Source organism: Phascolarctos cinereus, unplaced genomic scaffold, assembly GCF_003287225.1.
Source record: "Phascolarctos cinereus isolate Bilbo 61053 unplaced genomic scaffold, phaCin_HiC Scaffold_2;HRSCAF=192, whole genome shotgun sequence".
Taxonomy (NCBI): Eukaryota; Metazoa; Chordata; class Mammalia; order Diprotodontia; family Phascolarctidae; genus Phascolarctos; species Phascolarctos cinereus.
Genome location: NW_027555625.1, coordinates 39,114,267 through 39,132,319, shown reverse-complemented (window position 1 = coordinate 39,132,319; position 18,053 = coordinate 39,114,267). Strand labels below are relative to the sequence as shown.

Genomic DNA, 18,053 nt, shown 5'->3' with positions numbered 1-18,053 from the left:
GCAAATCCAACACCATTCAACTCATTTGTGTCTCTTGATGAAGTTCTCCATCTCTTTCTTTAATGACTCACTGACGTGCTTTTCTATCTTTTTTTAGTATCATTATCACTCCCTAGTTACTCCCCTAGCACCCATCAAAAAGCATCGTCTCTTAGACAGGGTATCATCCCCACTGGAGCCCAGCTGAAGACAGTGGAGCAAACGGTGGCAAAGAGGTGGCCAAAGCTGACTCAAGTCCTTTTGAAGGCCTTCCAGTCCTGGCTATGTAGTGTCATAAAAAAATCAAAACTCTTCCCCGTATCAAATACGGTCCGAAATACACCAGCGCCTTGGCTGTGACTGAAAAAGAGGGTCTTGTTCTGAGCCTCTGTCTGGTCCATCACCTCTCTCCCCAGAAGAGGAACGCCTGAGTAATCATGAATCTCCCCGAGGCATGATGGGTCAGCACACCCACCACACCTCCTAAGTATTTCATTAGCTGTTTTCCTATGAAATCTTCCCTTGGTTCTGCTTGATTCACTGTGTCCATCTTTGGTTTCTTGGGATCCATCCCTTGACTAATTTCTCACTGTACAATAAATATCACATGGCATCTGTATGCCATGATTCGTTCAGCTATTCCATTCCTAATTGGGTGAGAGAAGGAAGGGAAGGGAATAAGCATTTATTAAGCACCTAGTATGTGTGCTAAGTCCTTTATAATCATTATTTCATTTGAACCATGGGAGGGGGGAGATGCTATGATGGGGATCCATTTTACAGATGAGGAAACTGAGGCAGGCTGAGGTGAAGTGACTTGCCTAGGGTCACCCAGCTAAGGAAGTGTCTGAGGCAGGATTTGAACTCATATTCCTGCTGCCAGGCCCCCGGGGCTCTGTGCACTATGACATCGCTAGCTTCCTGTTAACTATCTACACAATTTGTGTCCAAATCAAATGTCGCTTTTTCCATGATAACTTTTGATTCCCCTTATGATTTGCTCTGCATTTTCCATGACTTTTTCTCCGATCCACACTTTCAATTCTGGAACACTTAAAATGACCTGGTTGCTGCTGGACTCCATTTCCCAGAATCCTTCGGAATGAGAGTTGTTGTTATTGTTTTGATTTTAAACCGGGCTAGACTCCATTTCCCAGAATCCACCTCCCCAGAGGAACGTTCTCAGGGCCTTGGCCCCACCCCCAACTCTTCCGGCTCCGCCCCATTCACGTTCCCGATGAATTCTGGGAGTCGTAGTTCGGTGCTCACTGTGAGCAGACCCTGTTACGGTCCTGGATTAGGGTTTGAGCCAGACTTTTTTTTTTTTTAATTTGCAGGAAACAGGTGAGTGAGCAAGGCGGGAGCGCGGGTGTTCGGACAGTCTGACCTCTTTCTGGCCGCGGGACCCTGAACTGGGCTTTGGCCTCTCCGGGCCTCAGTTTCCTCCTCCGTCAGATGCGGCCCCAGCAGGGGCAGGGGAAGGTCCTTGGAGGCCTCGATGCCACTCCCCCCCACCCGGAGGGGCGGGGTTTGAGGGGGCGGGGCTAGGAGGAGCTGACAGTTTAAGGGCACCGGGTGAGAGAACAGGAGCCCTGCCTGGGGGAGGGTGTAGAGTGGGGCGGGGTCTTGGAGGGGCGGGGCCAGGGAATATCCAGGGGGCGGGGCCGAGGAGCTGGAGCTGGGGACGGGGGGAAGGTGGCTGCACCTTACCCCTTTGAGATAATTGGCCGAACGTCGGACCACGCCCTTTCTATTGTGTCCTAATCACTCAACCTCCTTAGATAACAGGAGTCAGGAGAGATTTGGGTTCGAATCCCACCTAGACACCTGCAGTAGCTTGTTAAATCTCTTTCTGAGCCTCGTTTTCCTCTTCTGCCTTTCCCAGGGTAATCCTACTCTAATGCTTCGTTATGGCAGGCATATGACTTTGGCTTTGGAGGATAGTCATGAAAGCATTTAATTAAGTGCCTACGTGTGCCAGGCATTGTCCTGGGCACCGGGTATACAAACACAAAGAATAAAATAACCCCTACTCTTAGAAGGAGTCTACCTGCTAAAGAGGGAGGCAAGTGTGCATGTGTGTACAAAGTATCTTCAATCAATACGTATTTAGTAAGCTAGTTTGGGCGGGAGGGCGCTAGCTTCGTGTTAAAGGTGGGGCTTGAGCTCAGGGAGACCTGGTTCAAATCTGACGTCATACCCATACTAGCTGTGTGACTCTGGGCAAGTCACTTAACCTCTGCCTCAGTTTCCTCAGTTGTAAAATGGGGATGATAATAATAATTATCTTCCAGGGTTATGGTGAGGATCAGATGAAGATCTTTGTAAAGCACTTAGCAAAGTGCATGTAGTAAGTTCTTAATAAATGCTTATTTGTTTACTTCCTTCCCTCTCTCTTTCCTTCCTTTCTTTGACCTGATGACTTATTTGCTCTCCTATACCTAAATCAGCTGATGGTGTGAGCTGATGACAGTCCTCATCAGAGCCATCATCTTACATTCCTAAACCAGAACTTATGGAGGGTCCAGTCTGGCTAGCAGTGTTACTGTGCTCTGTGAGGGTATCTGTGTACCTTACCTTAGATAGATACAGCCTCTATAGCTGACGTCCTAGACAGGGAAGATACTGACTCTGGGTTCAATCTGCTCCCTCTATGTGGATTGATTACTGGATTAGAGTTCTCTGAGTCTTCTCACTGTTCCTGGACCATTTTTGTGGTTCAGACAGTCTGAAAAACTGGTAGGCAGTCTCCCACTGAGGTAGGTGCCCGTCATTCTCCTCCTGCTCATCACTGGAGGCATTAAGTGGCCTTCACAGGGAACTTCCCAGAGTCTGGCAATATTCTGCAAATGGACAAGTAGCCCAGTCATTACAGCTCATGAGGAGTCAATTTCCATCAATCGGCTGACTTGTGTGTCCTGTGAGCACCAAGATTTCTTAGCAAAACTCTGTTGGTTCTAGTTCTTTCCAATGAGCTTGGGCATCTTACCCTTTTTTATTTCTATCAAGGTGCTGTTACTTCTCTGTACAGAGTAATGAGGTCACCTTAAGCTGAGGGTGTAGGAAGGTGATCAGCTTCCCACGTGACAGTGAGATATATGCTGGTGAGTGTCTGCGCTCAATCTGTCCTCAGAGAATGCCTCATTATCATGTCAGACTTTTTGAGTAGTTAGTTTTATTCAATTCTCCCTCACCCCCCTTTTTTTGTTATAAAGGATAACTCAGAAAGGGAGAAGGGAGAATTACATTGGGAAATATGGATAATGTTAAAACAAAATATATTAATTTTTAAAAAAGCTTTCTCCAAAGACTTAAGTAAATTGATTCATCCTATGTCCTGTCAGGTAAGGAGAGAGAAGAAATGGAAATATGATCAAGTCATCAACAATTTGAGTTGATTATTTAGTATTATGAAGAATATAGGGAAACATTATTTTATTTCAGCCCGTGTTTCCTAAATCCCCTTAGAAGCAGGAAAGAGTCAGTCTCTCAGGAACAAAAATTCACAGCCCTTCACTATGTTTCTTCAAGAAGATGAGACTTCTTATGTGGTTTGATGTCTTCTGTAATGAAACAACGAACTCGATTGTGCACCAGTAATGCCAGCCTGGTGAATTAAGGTTCTCTGAGGAATGACCAGCCTTCCATTTACCTTCTGTCTTCTCCTCCAGTTCTAGCTTGTGAAGACTTTGGACTTGGCCAAGAAGGGAGAATCAAGGTGGGGGAGAACATGGCTGCTGGGCACCTGCTAGCTAATTACCAGGTGAGTAACCCTAACCCTAACCTCCTCTTTCTGCTGAAATGCCACCTCCTTCCTAGAAGTGTCAACAGTTTCCTTTCTCTTGTCTTCACCTACTCCACTCTGCCAAGTTGTATCCAGAGGCCTTTCTGTCATGTCTTCCCTCCCAGAAGACTCTCTGCCTGGGCTCTGCTCCTGCTGCCTGGATGACACTGTGGCTTCTGTTTCCCTTTGTTTTTCTCTGCTTAGAATGTCAGGCTTCTGGCAGTCTTTTGTGCAGGCCTGGACAAGATCCAGGAACCTATTGACATTTACTTGTCTGGTTTTCTTTGTCATTGTTCTGTCTGGTGCATTTTTTTTTTTGCACTTTGAACATTTTGTGAAAGAGCTGGGCTTCTCTATGACCTCTCACCTTAACCAGAAACCTCAAAATCCTCTTAAAGAGACAGTAGCATTTCTTAGTCACAGTAGAAGAAGTTACTGAAGCTGATATTAACATTAGCGTGAGAAGTTTCAATGATATCTTGGAGACAGTTCGTTTATTAAATTATTCATTCACTAAGTTTTTGAATCATTGAATATGTTTTACCCTATAAATGCTAAAAATGGCTCATGCATAAAGGAAAGGATGGCAACACGGACCATCACCATTTCCTATAGAAGTTTAACAGATGTAAAGCGCTTGCCAAAATAAGGAGGGAAAGAGAGTCAGAAAATACTCAAACCAATAACCCCTTGGTTTCCTATTTTGCTTTTGAATTTAATTTATTACTAATCCAAACTCTGTGAAACAGTGAAGTCCAGGTAACACCTGTTCCTCCTCCCTCTTCTCCTCATACACCCTCATGATGAGACGTGCAGGAGGGATCACATTTTGTCTCTCATTTCTTCCCTGGTGTATTTTTTCACTCTCTTAATTTCTCCCCTCTTCTCAGACCATCAACACAGAACAAACCATCCCGATCCTCTTTTGTCTTACTGAACTCCCTGTGACCCTTAGCCAGTCTCTAAGTTACTTCTTTCTTCTCCTCATGTTAAAATAGAATGTAAGTACTTATCGTCATTGAACTCCTTCTAGTGGTGAAATGTTGTTACCTTTCTATGTGTCTCCTGACTCCTGTGTTGGTAATTCAGAGTTTTCACTCAGCTTTGACCTTTTCATGTTTCAGTATGTGAAATCCTTCTATTCAATAAACATTCATTTTCCTCTATAATATCAGATTAAGTCTTATAGGGCAAGTTATTCTTGGTTGTAAGCAAAAGTTTATAAGGCAAAAATTAAAACTTTTGCCTTTTAGTATATTATATTCTAAGATTTTCCCTCTTTTACAATAGTTACTGCCAGTCCTTTATTTTTTTTTCATTATTTTAATACTATGATTGTGTTTTCACATTTCTTACTGACTCATGAAATCACTGAGTTCTGTTTGTTCTATTCTGTTTTTGAGGAGTCTGCTACATGGATAAAGTTTTGCTCCTTCCATTCTAAGCTGTTTATTTTCCTTCCAATTTTTAAAAAATGAGATTGATCCCTTTTTTTCATTCCTTGTGACCAAGTCCTTCTCCCCCACCCCCCACCCCCAGGCTTTGCTTGACCTTGTCCTAGAGTTACTTTCCTTTTCTGGATTTTTCTTTTGGTCATCTCTTGATCCGTAATACTTCTTCATAGTTTTCAGTGCCTTTTTCTGTTTTCTTATGTCTCTAGCTTTAGTTTTTGATTTAGTACTCTGTGCCAGGGTCAGGATGTGTTTTTTCCCACATTTGTGTATGAAGTAGTCAAGCCTTGTTTGGTCTTTGGTACCTCAATTACTTAAGTACTTGCTGCCAGCTTTCACCTCTCCTAGTGTTCGGAGTGCTAGAAGGCTTCACTTCTTCAATAAGAAAGCTGGGTTTGGTATCATCAGTTAAGGCACTGCCATCTTTTTTTTTTTTTGGCTAGGCAGTGGGGTTAAGTGACTTGCCCAGGGTCACACAGCTAGTAAGTGTTATATGTCTGAGGCTGGATTTGAACTCAGGTCCTCCTGAATCCAGGGCCAGTGCGCCATCCACTATGCCACCTAGCTGCCCTCATTTAATTAAGGTATTGCCATCTTGGGACTCTTTTAGTAATGATCTGCCATTACCTTCTGGCCTCTTCAACTGAGCCCATGCTTGCTTTCCTCTGGCAGGACCTTTCTTCCAGACCTATAGCTTTTTAGATGCCTCTTTGTGCTGCACTGTGCTGTGCTATGCTGTGCTTGGCTAGATGAAGGACCTGACTGATGTTTCTCTGTGTGGATTTCTTGATATATTTTTAGTTTCATGTCCTTTTTAGGTCATTGTTGGCATTTACATGGGACAGCTGGATTTCCCTTCACCTATTCACACTGCCATCTTAATGAGAACACCACAAGTCATAAGTTAAGTTGGAAGGAGAACAACAAATGGGAGAACAGTGGAACAGATGTGTCATTGTTTCCATAAAAAAACTTCACTTTTGGTGGCTGTACATCCATCCCCAGTATGCTACAGAAGAGATTAAAATGGTGCTATAAATGGAAACAAGAGGAGTACTTAGAATAGACACGTATTTGAGGAATAGTGATCCAGGCCAAAAAGATCTGTGGTTTGGTTTTACCTAACAGGAAATTAATCTATATTAATGGAAGGGAGAAGGTATAAAATCAGTCCATTGACATTTAATCAGCACCTTCCCTGTGAGCCCTACAAATCTAGGTGCATGTAATAGGCCTCTAAAGGCCTATAAGTCAAAAAAGAGACACACACATATTCATACTCATACTTTCACAAATTCACACTCACGCATTCACACAACATACACACACATATTTATGGAGTGGACCAGGAGCAACGCATGAAACTCTTTAGGCTTATTTGGTTTCTCACCCACTGAAATCATTGGGGCATGTAGATACCCAACTCCCATATGTCCTTCGGTGTGCCTATAGCAGACGCTAATATTCACATAAAATCAAATCTCCAGATGTCAGATGTAGAGTTGTATCTTTTACATCTTCCATTACAGCCCTGAGATGTAATCAAAATAATAGCATGATATCAGACTGCATACAAAGTACAAACAAAACACAAATAACTCCTTAGTGGAGACAATGCTGATCTGAAAGCCCAAGGGATTGATTTATGACCTCAGTCTATGTCTCTACAGTTGTACAGTTATTGAAAGTAGAGACTGCAAAAGTGCTTTGCTTATGTTTTGTTGACTTTGAAACAGTAGCAATAATGACAGTACAATTTTGGTAGAACTAAATGCATCTTTAAAAGTTTTCTTCCAGCAGGCTGTCTCTCCACAAGCATGTGATCACACACATGCCATGATCATATACAAATCCTGGATAGGCATAAGAAAAGAGAAAACAAATTTCACCAGTCCTCATGCATAGAGAGCCAGCCCTGCAACTAGACAGATCTAGATTCAAGTCCCATATCTGACAGATCCTGGCTGTGTGACCCTGGCATGTCATTCAATTCCTCAGTGCTCTAGGCAGCTCTAAAATATAAGTGTAGAGAAAAACACTGCCCTATATTGGCAGAGGGCATTTCCCTATTACACTGAAATCATACATCTAGTCTCTATCCCTCTACCTGATCACTGGATCAATGTAGCCATAAAACAGAGATCCAGGGGTATTCCCTATGGTCATGGGAGATGGCCTCTGTAGGGTTGAATGGAAGAGGGGCTTTCTCCAGATGGTTCATGTTGGTATAGTTGATAACACTGCACCATCCTTCTCAGTGATCCGCTGCGGAAAATCAAATGCATGATGGATGCCACTGTTGAGAGTATGACATATATTTGGTTAGGTGGTCTACCAGTACACACATCTAAGACGGATTCTATTCTGTAAATAGCCAATGAGCCAGACCCAGAATTGAATAGGAAGAAGAGGGTGTGCATGATTGCCTTTTAGAAACTACAGAACCCTTGCTGTGAATCCATCTTTTATCTTGATACTTTAGCACAGGCTGGCTGTCCTCTCTGTCTGGAATGCATTGTCCTGCTTATTTGAATCTATTTTTCTTCAGAGCCCAACTTAAATGCCATCTTCTACATACGGACGTTCTTTATCCTTTAACTACTAGGGTTTCCCCCCTTGAAATTACCTTGTATATATGTTGTATGTTCCTATAGATATATGTACTATTTCTTCTGATAGAATATAAACCCATTGAGGACAGACGCTATTATGTTTTTGTTTTTGTATCCCTAGCACCTGGTACAGTATCCAGCACAGAATAAGTAGGAGCTTATAAATGCTTAATAATGGAGCCTAAGCTGTTTCTGATGGAATAACACATATTTTTATTATTGCTGATACTAGGCTCCCCAAAGAATCAAACTGTAGGTGCCCAAAAGATAGTGGTCAGGCATATGGTGATCTGAAACATAAAGTCAAAGAAGCCTTATTTGAGTTATTGAGTTGTTCATCCTTCATCTTCTTTTTTTCCTTTTTTTCTTTTCTTTTTTTTTTTGGTGAGGCACTTGGGGTTCAGTGACTTGGCCAGGGTCACACAGCTAGTAAGTATCATGTGTCTGAGACTGGATTTGAACTCAGGTCCTCCTGACTCCAAGGCCAGAGCTCTCTCCATTGCATCATCCTTCATTTTCAAACAGGATAAATGACATTACAAGTGATATCTTGACTTGTGCTCATTTGCAAGAAATGGCAAAAAAGATGTCATTTTTTAAGAAAGAGTGACTAGAAAAGAAGGCGGCTAGGCATCACTCAGTCAACAGGAGTGGGTATGGATCATCATTTGTCATAAAAGGTTGTAGTGGAGATGTCATTCATGTGTAGGTTGGAGACTCTTCCAACTGTCAAATTCTGTGGTTATGTAAGTTACGAAGCCTTTCTGTGTGCCAGAGACTATGCTATGTACTGGGAATGCAAGCACAGAAGGAAACCATTCTGTACCTTCAAGGTAAAGACAATATGCATGGTATATGTATGGTATGGACAAAGTGGATACAAGTAATAACATCAGAGGAAGGCATTTGCAGCTGGGGAGATCAGGAAAGGCCTCCCAGGTATGAGGGATAGCCAGTGCAAAGACAAAGAAACAGAAGATAGAGTGTCACATTTGAGGAACAGTCAGACTGTGGGGTACGGGGGGGAAGAGGGGATATATGAGCTTAAAAAAGTTGAGAAGCACTTCAGATGTCAAACAGAAGAACAGTTAAGAGGATATAGTAATTGTGCAGGCTAGAGGCAATGAAGGCCTCAGGGTAGTTGTGTGTTAGTACAAGGGAGAGATGCTACAGAGGTCGAAGTAACAAGATTTGGCAATTATTTGGCTACGTAGAGTGAGTGAGAGTGAGTCTAGGAGTCTAGGATAACACTGAAGTTACAGGCCAGAATGACTGGGGGAATGGGGAGGAAACAAGGATTTATTAAGTGCCTACTACTCACCAGGCATGGTGCTAAACACCTTACAAATATTATCACACAACAACCCTGGGAAGTAGGTTCTATTAGTCCCATTTTTCAGTTAAGGAAACTGAGGCAGGCAGAGATGAAGTGACTTGTCCACAGATAGTAAGTGTTTGAGGCCATATTTGAATTCAGGTCTTCCTGACTCTAGACCCAGTGCTCTATTGCCTGAGACTCCTAGCTGCCTTTAAGTGGCACATTAAATAGAAACTGGCAAGTATAGAAGAGGGTTGAGTTTGGGGAAAATAAGAATGAATTCTGTTTTGGATGTGGTGAATTTGAGATGCACATAGGGCATCCTGTTTGAAATGTCCAGTAAGCAGCTGATGTTGCAAGACTGGAGCTGAGGAGAAGAGAACCTGGCCTGGGTCTACAGATTATGGGAATCTTCGGCTTTGTGATGATAATGAAACTGTGAACTGATGAGATCACTTGGAGAAAGGGGAGCATGTCCAAACTGTCTTCCTCCAGAACGGGATGTATTTGGAATAAAGGAAGCAGCAGCTTCAAGAGAGTAGTTTCATATTAAGCAGAGATGGCATCAGGGAAGATTTGTATTTTAATCTTCCACTTGTGGCCCACTTCTGCCCCAGAGTGGGTGCTCAGTAATGAAGAGTAATTGATGTCTCTAGAAAGAAGTGTGATTTTGAAATGTGGAGGGCACATTTAACTTGAGTCTAAGTGCTGGAATTGATTTGTACAACTGACCTTGAGTCATAAAGTTGTTTACAATATAGCGAGCATAAAGGGAGGAAGATGGTAAGTAGCTCCTCAAGAAATCCTTGACATGGGGTGCTCCAAACCCCTTGAAAATCATTCTCTCTTCGTAATACCAATTTCATGTCTCCTAACTTCCTGGACAACTTGAGAGCGAACTTGACCAGAAACTGCCCTGGAGGAGAGACTTCTGCTCTCACCTTAGGGTATGCTTCAGCCTCCTGCATCTCAGCCAGTATCTCCCTTCATTCCCTGGTCATCTTCTTGCTAATGGCTTTGCTGCTGCGCACAGGCCTGCTTCCCTCCCTGCCTGCTTCCCTCCCTGCCTGCTTGCAGCTTCTTGGACTATAATCAGATCCTTTCCATCACTGCTCATGGAATGGATGCAGCCACCTATTCCCCTGTGTCTCCACTCACCGTTCCTGTAATTCTCCAACCCTCTGTGACCATCTCTCCTCTGCATGTGTTGTCTTCTGCTATTAGAATGTCAGCTTCTTGAGGGGAGGGACTGTCTTTGCTTTTAGCATAATGCTTGGCACATAATAAGCTCTTAACAAATGCTTTTTCATTAACTCATAAGAGTTAATGTACCATAAGAGGAATGTTCCTGTGTGAGAAGGAATGTTTTTTGATATTTCAGACAATACTGACATTTCAAGATGTGGCTGTGGATTTTACCCAGGAGGAATGGGGTTTGTTGGAACCAGCTCAGAAGGACTTGTTCAGGGATGTGATGCTGGAGAACTATGAGAATTTTGTCTCCCTGGGTAAGGACGGCTTTTCTCTCCTGAACCATCTGGCCATGGGGATTTCTTGGCATTCTCACTTTTTGCAGGTTATGGCATAGCTGAAATGTTTCACAAGAGTTTTAACTTCATGTGAAGGCATATTCCCATCAATGCCTGTAATGCAGAAAGATTCCTAAATCCTTTGGTGTTATTTCTGCTTCCTCTTTCCTACTGCATATTCAGTTCTGTGCTAAAGTCCTAGTATAACTGCTTGAAGACATGAAGTTTCCATTTTCATAGTAGAAAGTGTGTTAAAATGAAACAATTTTCTTTCTAATTCAAAACCTGACACTTGTCCACAGAACACAATACAGAGTCTCCCTTCAGAGGTCCTTTCTAGCAGCCTTCTATGCCCCAAAGAGAAAATAGCCAAGATTGAGCTCTGAGGTGTCTCCATTCTCAGCAATTTTTCAGTTATTTTTCTCATGAGCAGGGCTTCCAGTTTCCAAGACAGATGTCCTCTCCCAGTTGGAGAAAAGAGAAGCACTGAGACTTCCCGAGAGAGAAATTCCAAGAAGCCCTTACCTAGGTGAGTGCACCTTGAGGCAGCATTCTGTTAGATGATTGAAAGTATCACCCCAGCCCATCAAGCCAGTAAGAAGCCTCACCTTGAATTGTTGGGGTAGTCCTCCTTCTTAAAGGATCCTGAGCCACAGGGAGACACTGTTGACCCCTCCAAAGCTACTTTCTCATCTTTCCCCTGAAAAATCACTGTCCTCAATGTCCTGACCTCACATTTCCCTCCAGCTTCAGAGAAATAGGTGTTTGGTTTTTTTTCTGATGCTAATTCTTCTACCTATACTATATCCTTTCTTATTTTTCAGTCTTCTTGCAGCTGTAGTCTCTCCCTTTTCTAAGGCTTTTTTCCTTCTGATTTCAGATAGTCTGACTCATATCTCAAAGAACAAACTTTTCCTTGTCCCTCTTGCTTGTTTTATCTGCCTTCCATCTCATCTTCATTCACTTCTAAACCTCATAAACATGCGATCTACATCCTCTTTCTCCATTTTCTCCTTTCTTTTCTTGAAATTCTACAGTCTACCTTCTATTCCTGTTGTTCTATAGTTGATGGCTTCCCATATTTATAGATTTATATATACATATGCATATACCCCATATTTATATATATATATATATATATACATATATATTACTACCAGTAGCTTATATACCTATAACACTGTATACCTATATTCACTATATAGTGAAAATAATATCATCCCTACTTTATAGGTGAAGAGCCTGAGTGAGACTCGGTGAGATTTTGACTTATCTACGATCCCGTGGCCAGTAATATCAGGGACTCTAAGCTAGGCTTTCTGCATCTCAGTGTTAAACCAAATCTCAGTTCGGGCCTTGCCCTGGTCAGTAAGGCGAACTCAGAAAATAAGACAAAGGAGTTTATTGGCACACCAAGACAGCTTGCAGTTGAGTGCAGCTGCTGGATTCCAACTGCCTGCATACTGCTTTTTATAGACAGGATTAAGCACTTTTTCTGTGAGGAGAAGGGATTAAAGCTGCTTCAGCTCCTCCCCCTTACTGTACCATAGGAAGATGGGATTAGTGTGCATGCCCAAGGGTACTTTCTGGACCACCTTCCCCTGCAGGCTGGTTGTGCATTACCCAAAGTCTACACAAGGTTTTTAAACTTGGGGTCACTCAGACTGACTCTGCACAAGTCAAGTGACTTTGCACACCAGTCTAGCACTCTCCACCCCTATCCGCTAACCACCAGCCTAGTTGCTCTGCCAAAAACAGCCTAGTTGCTCTGCTTTTGGCACAGTGAGAACACCAGCAGAAGGTCAGATAGTTGGAATTCTTATCCCTACTGTATTATGCCTCTGTGAAATAATAACACGTCATATTTATGTGGTGCTTTAAGACTTGAAAAGCGCTTTATCTCATTTGATTTTCATAACAAACCACCCAGCTGTCTCACATGATCTGTTGCCGAACCAAATCTTCTGTACCTGAGTAATTAGTATTTTAACCCTGTCTGCAGGACTTCACATTTATCTATGTTAAATTTCAAAGTTTGTCTTGGCCCACTCCTCCAGCCTACTGAGATATTTAAAAAATGTCTTTATTCAGTTTGTACCTAACAGGTATCCTTATGTACCTTTGTGTCATCAAAAGATGAAAGAGTGCCTTCTGTGATTTCATCCAGGATATTACCAAAATTGTTGAATGGAATAAGGTTGAGGAGAATCCCTAAGGCATGAAATTAGAGAATATAATCCAGATGGACAAAATTCTTTATTCCAGAGTATTTTTCATAAGGTTTTTTAACTGGCCATGAACTCAGCGTACATTTCTTCATCTTGTCGGCAAAGGCAGTTTTGTCATATGCATTTTTGGAAGCTAATCTCGACTCTTCCCATCCTTTGTATTCCTGTTCATAAATCTTATAAATAATAAGCTTTGTTTTGTATGATATGTTTCTTTTAAATCACTACTAGATCTTAGGGATAATCACTTTCTTTTCTAATGCTCTAGCCATCTGTTTGATAGCAAGCAACTAAGTTTTTGCCAAGACTTGAGTTCAGATTTAACAGTATCTATTTTTCAGAATTAATATGTTGGTTCATTCTGATAATTCAGCTGTTTGTGAAGTCCTGGGCTGTTAAGTGTCCTGTTCCTCTCTCCCCATTTAACTTGGGCTTCAGTTTCTACTTTTAAAATGTCGGGATTTTTTCTACCTGTTTCAGATTGATGGTCATTCTCCTTGATAAAGGAGATAGAATCTAGATGTTAGTATTAAATATCAATTTTTTTCCCTCTCCAGAGTTTCTGCAGAAATGTAATGCAGTTGGACAAAAAGGCAGTCAGAAGTCAGTCCTTGCTGCACAACATGGAGCTTCCAAAGCCAACTTCAAACACTTTTCAGACTTAAGTGAATATAACGGAATTGATATAGGTGAGAAACTTTATAAGAAAGGCAAGAAACCCTTTACTGACGACTCAAACTTTATTCTTTACCATGGAATATATACTCAAGGAAAACACCCTAAACATAATGAATTTGGCAGAACCTTCAGTATCAATTCATGCCATCCTGTACATCAAAGAATTCATACTGAAGAGAAACTATTTGAATGTAATGAATGTGGAAAACACTTGAGCAGTAAACAAAACCTAACTGCACATCAATTAAGTCATACTGGGAAGAAGCCATTTCCATGTAATAAATGTGGAAAAACTTTTAACAGTAATCAAATCTTATCTCAACATCAAAGAATTCATACTAGAGAGAAACCATCTGAATGTAATGAATGTGAAAAATCCTTCAGCCAAAAGGGGAACTTCTACAAACATAAGAGAACTCATGCAGGAGAGAAACCATTTGAATGTAATGAATGTGGAAAATCATTCAGCCAAAAGGGAAACCTCTTTAAACATCAGAGAATTCACAGTGGTGAGAAATGTAAAAAAATTCACAATAGAAAAAAGTCATATGTTTGTAATGACTGTGGGAAAGGCTTCAACTCTAAGCAACATCTTGAAGTACATAAGATAATTCATTCTGGAAAGAAGCCCTGTGAATGCAATGTATGTGGCAAAGCCTTCCGCAATAAACACTACTTAGGAAAACATAAAAAAATTCATACTGGAGAAAAACCTTGTAAATGTAATGAATGTGGAAGGGTCTTCAGGGAGAAAGGCAGCCTTGAAAAACATATGATGATTCATACAGGTGAGAAGCCCTTTGAATGTAGTAAATGTGGAAAAGCCTTCAGCAGTAATAGGTATCTACTTCAACATCAAAAAACCCATACAGGAGAGAAACCCTACAAATGTAATGAATGTGGGAAAGCTTTCAGCAGTAATAGCTACATAATTGAGCATCAAAGAATCCATACTGCACAAGAGCCATATAAATGTAATGAATGTGGTAAAGCCTTCAGCAGTAATAGGTACTTAATTCAACATCAAAGAATCCATGCTGGAGAGAAGCCATATAAATGCAATGAATGTGGGAAAGTCTTCCGTAGTAATAGGTACTTAATTCAACATCAAAGAATTCATACTGGAGAGGAGCTTTATAAATGTAATGAATGTGGGAAAGCCTTCAGTAGTAATAGTTACATACTTGAACATCAAAGAATACATACTGGAGAGAAGCCTTTTAAATGTAATGAATGTGGGAAAGCTTTCATCAGTAATCAAAAGTTATCACGACATCAAAGAATCCATACAGGAGAGAAGCCCTATAAATGTAATGAATGTGGGAAAGGCCTCAGCACTAAAATGTACCTAATTCAACATCAAAGAATTCATACTGGAGAGAAGCCTTTTAAATGTAATGAATGTGGGAAAGCTTTCATAAGTAATAAACAGCTATCTAGACATCAAAAAATTCTTGCCACAGAGAAGCCATATAAATGTGATGAATGTGGGAAAACCTTCTGCACCAATTCTCTCTTTGAAGCACATAAGGTACTAGTAAGAATTTCTGTGAATGTATCCAAGCTTGGAGAAACATAGACGTACACCATTTCCAAGATGTGGGTCAACTTTGGGTGGGGGCATAAGGAGCCCAAGACAGGAGTAACTATCTTTTCTTCTAAAAAAGCAAAGAAACTGTTCTCAGAGACTTGATTGCTCCAGGGGACAACCTCTCAAACTGTTATGACAGTTTACTGGTCACCTAAGGCAGAGGTGTCAATCATGCTGTCCATCTGGGACACTCCCAAGTGAACCAGATTAAAATGCAATTGGGAAATATTTAACAAAATACATCAAAATACAGTTAAACATAGATCCTATTAATCTGTCATTTTCTAGGTCAGTATGCAACCTTTGGGATCCTCATGTATGGGTTAGTAGTCTCCATTTTTATTTGACACCTCTGATGTAAGGCAAAAAAAGCCCTGTGCACAAAGGAGTTGGTTTCTCCAGGCTTGAAGGAGTCTGTAGTGGTCAGGCAGATCTCCTCCTGGAGAGGAAGGAAACTGAACAATGCTGAACCTTCCTTAAATGCTGTTCCATGATATTATTCATTAAATTCCCTTTTGTAAAACATGATGGTTCTTCAGTGCATCTTTCATTCCGATCCCAAGCTTAAGCCACTGGACCTGCCTGAGTAAGGCCTGGCTCAGAACATATAACATAATGAGAACTGACTTGGAATAACCTCATATCTGAAGTTGGAGAAGGGCAATGAAGAAGAGGAAGGGACCCTGCTACCCTTATATAGCAGCTCCACACCCCTCATCCCAACAATGTTGTTGTACTTCTGGCTGCATACCACAAGGCCTTTTAATAGAATGGAGTTAGGGCTTCCACCATCTTAGGGGGATTAGCTCAGTAGATGTTTAAGAGTGTCAACATGGAGAATAAAGATACTTCAAGGATTAGTACCCTGTGATTCTTTCTCATTACCTTAGCAAAGTTGAATCACCAACACAAAGAAAATCTAACTATCTGCCTTTATTTACCAACTAAATGTTTTCTGGGTCTTTAAGAACCATATCCTTAATGCAAAGGGTTAACTTATGGACACAGTCAATTTTTATTTTCAGTTGTTTGGGTTGAATCAGGCCATTATAAATACTAAACAGGTGATGACCTCTGCTAAATATTGTAAAATATTATTGGTTGAAATGATATAACCTTTTATTTAGGGATTTAATTATATGATCCAAGAACTGTTTTGAGTGAAGTGCTTGGGACTCTATGTGGCTTTCAGAAAATTGTTAAGAACTGTACCATGTGGACTTTACTGAAAATCTGTACCCCAAGGAACAGGAGGAGACAATGGAAAGAACAGTGCTTTAGTTTCCCAGAACCCCAATGAACTCTTTAGAACAGGAGGACAGGACAAATATGCCAAATAGACTACAATTATTTTGCTATGGACAGTAAGTATATGGGGGGAAGAGCTTAATGAGATCAAATGGGACATTTGTAACGAGCTAAGCACATAGTAGGTGCTTAATAAATGCACATTCCCTTCCCCCTAATAAGAGTAATCAACTGACCTCTCCTCAATTTCAGATCACTCTAGCCCTCCAAGATTAGGCTAGTTTTTTTCTCAGAGGTGTTGAAACTGCCCTTGAGATTTAATTGGCTGATTTAATTGGAGATTTAAATCTTGGACCTTGACCTTGCTTCCTGGTTGTCTGAGTACAAAGACATGACAGGATATGAGAAGTTGGAGAACCTCCCTGAGGTTTCTGACCACATACCACGTGATGAACAGTAGCACAGGAGGACCACATTAGTCTGAGTGAATCAAGGCTCTGTTCTAAATTAAGATGCTTTGTCAGCACTTCCTCTCTGAATTTTCAACCTGGGGTGCCTAGCCGGGTCTGGCCTATTACATCACACCATTCTTACATACATCTAAGACATGGATGAAATTGTTGAATAGAAGATGACCAGAGACAGCACCTGGGATTCCACCAGATGCCCCTCACTCAAAGTTGACGTCAACTAGTTATCACTCTTGGAGTTAGGTCGCTCAACTAATTCTGAATCTATGCAGCTAGACTATTGTAATGTTTTAGACCCTTAATCACCTCCCACAAGGTTTAGATCAGGGGTGGGGAACCTGTGGCCCTCTAGGTCCTCAAGTGCAGCCCTTTGACTGAATTTGGATTCTTGAGGACCTAGAGGGCCACATGTGTCCTCAAGGCCGAAGGTCCCCCACCCCTGGTTTAGATAATCACCTTTATGGGTAAACATTCTAAGCTACATCTGAATTTTCATGCCTTCAGGGAAAGAAAGAGCAATGCTGTACTCTGCATTTTAGGCACAAGTCTGCCAGAAACTATTTTATTTAACATTATTCTAATATTTAAGCATTTCTTGCCTTAAGAGAGACATGTCCAAATTTGGCATAGTTCCCCTATGCCCTCCAACATGTACCTCTACCCAAAGACAACGGAGGTGACATTTGTAGGAATCTTGAATAAGAAATAGATCCTACTATGTTAAAACATGGTTGGTGGTGAATGTTCCAAAACAGCAGTCAATACTCAGCTCCTTCCTAGACCACTCCTCTCAAGTGTTCTCCTAGAGAAAACAAAGAAAACTGCTATATCAGTGAGTAAATAAATCAAACAGTGAACAAGTTAAAATAGTTAATAATTAATACTAAATAATTAAGCACCCCCTCTGTGCTAAGTGCTGGGGATATGAAGATGGGTAAAAGATCATCCTCGTCCTGGAAGAGCTCACATCTTGATGAAAAAGACAAAACACACATAACTATGCACAAACAAACCATGTCCTTGATAAACCGGAAATAATCAACAGAGAAGGCACTAGCATTAAGAAGAATCGGGAATGGCCTCGTGTAGAAGGCCGGATTTTAGTAGGGACTTGAAGGACACTAGGAAAGCCAGGAGCCAAGATAAGGAGGGTGAGCATTCGGTC

At 41.3% G+C, this 18,053-nt stretch overlaps 1 protein-coding gene across 3 annotated transcripts; it reads left to right on the top strand.

Annotated features, from left to right (window-relative positions):
- Positions 1 to 1,219: 1,219 nt before the first annotated feature.
- Positions 1,220 to 15,698, top strand: LOC110202923 (uncharacterized). Of its 3 annotated transcripts, none has more exons than XM_078149325.1 (5): positions 1,220 to 1,323; positions 3,651 to 3,742; positions 10,526 to 10,652; positions 11,107 to 11,202; positions 13,459 to 15,698. In XM_078149325.1, the coding sequence occupies exons 2-5, from the start codon at positions 3,710 to 3,712 to the stop codon at positions 15,156 to 15,158; spliced, it is 1,956 nt and encodes a 651-aa protein (XP_078005451.1). In that variant the 5' UTR covers positions 1,220 to 1,323; positions 3,651 to 3,709; the 3' UTR covers positions 15,159 to 15,698. The 3 variants fall into 3 exon arrangements, with proteins under 3 accessions (XP_078005451.1, XP_078005452.1, XP_078005453.1); XM_078149326.1 differs by lacking the exon at positions 1,220 to 1,323 and adding an exon at positions 2,994 to 3,083; XM_078149327.1 differs by lacking the exons at positions 1,220 to 1,323; positions 3,651 to 3,742 and adding an exon at positions 5,798 to 10,091.
- The last annotated feature ends 2,355 nt before the right edge of the window (positions 15,699 to 18,053 follow it).

What these genes read in the sequence shown, in the direction of transcription:
- LOC110202923 (XM_078149325.1), top strand. Translation starts at nt 3,710, where the DNA reads ATGGCTGCTGGGCACCTGCTAGCTAATTACCAG. An exon ending in ACCTGCTAGCTAATTACCAG is followed by an intron (nt 3,743 to 10,525) that starts GTGAGTAACCCT and finishes TTGATATTTCAG; the next exon opens with ACAATACTGACATTTCAAGA. An exon ending in TGAGAATTTTGTCTCCCTGG is followed by an intron (nt 10,653 to 11,106) that starts GTAAGGACGGCT and finishes TCTCATGAGCAG; the next exon opens with GGCTTCCAGTTTCCAAGACA.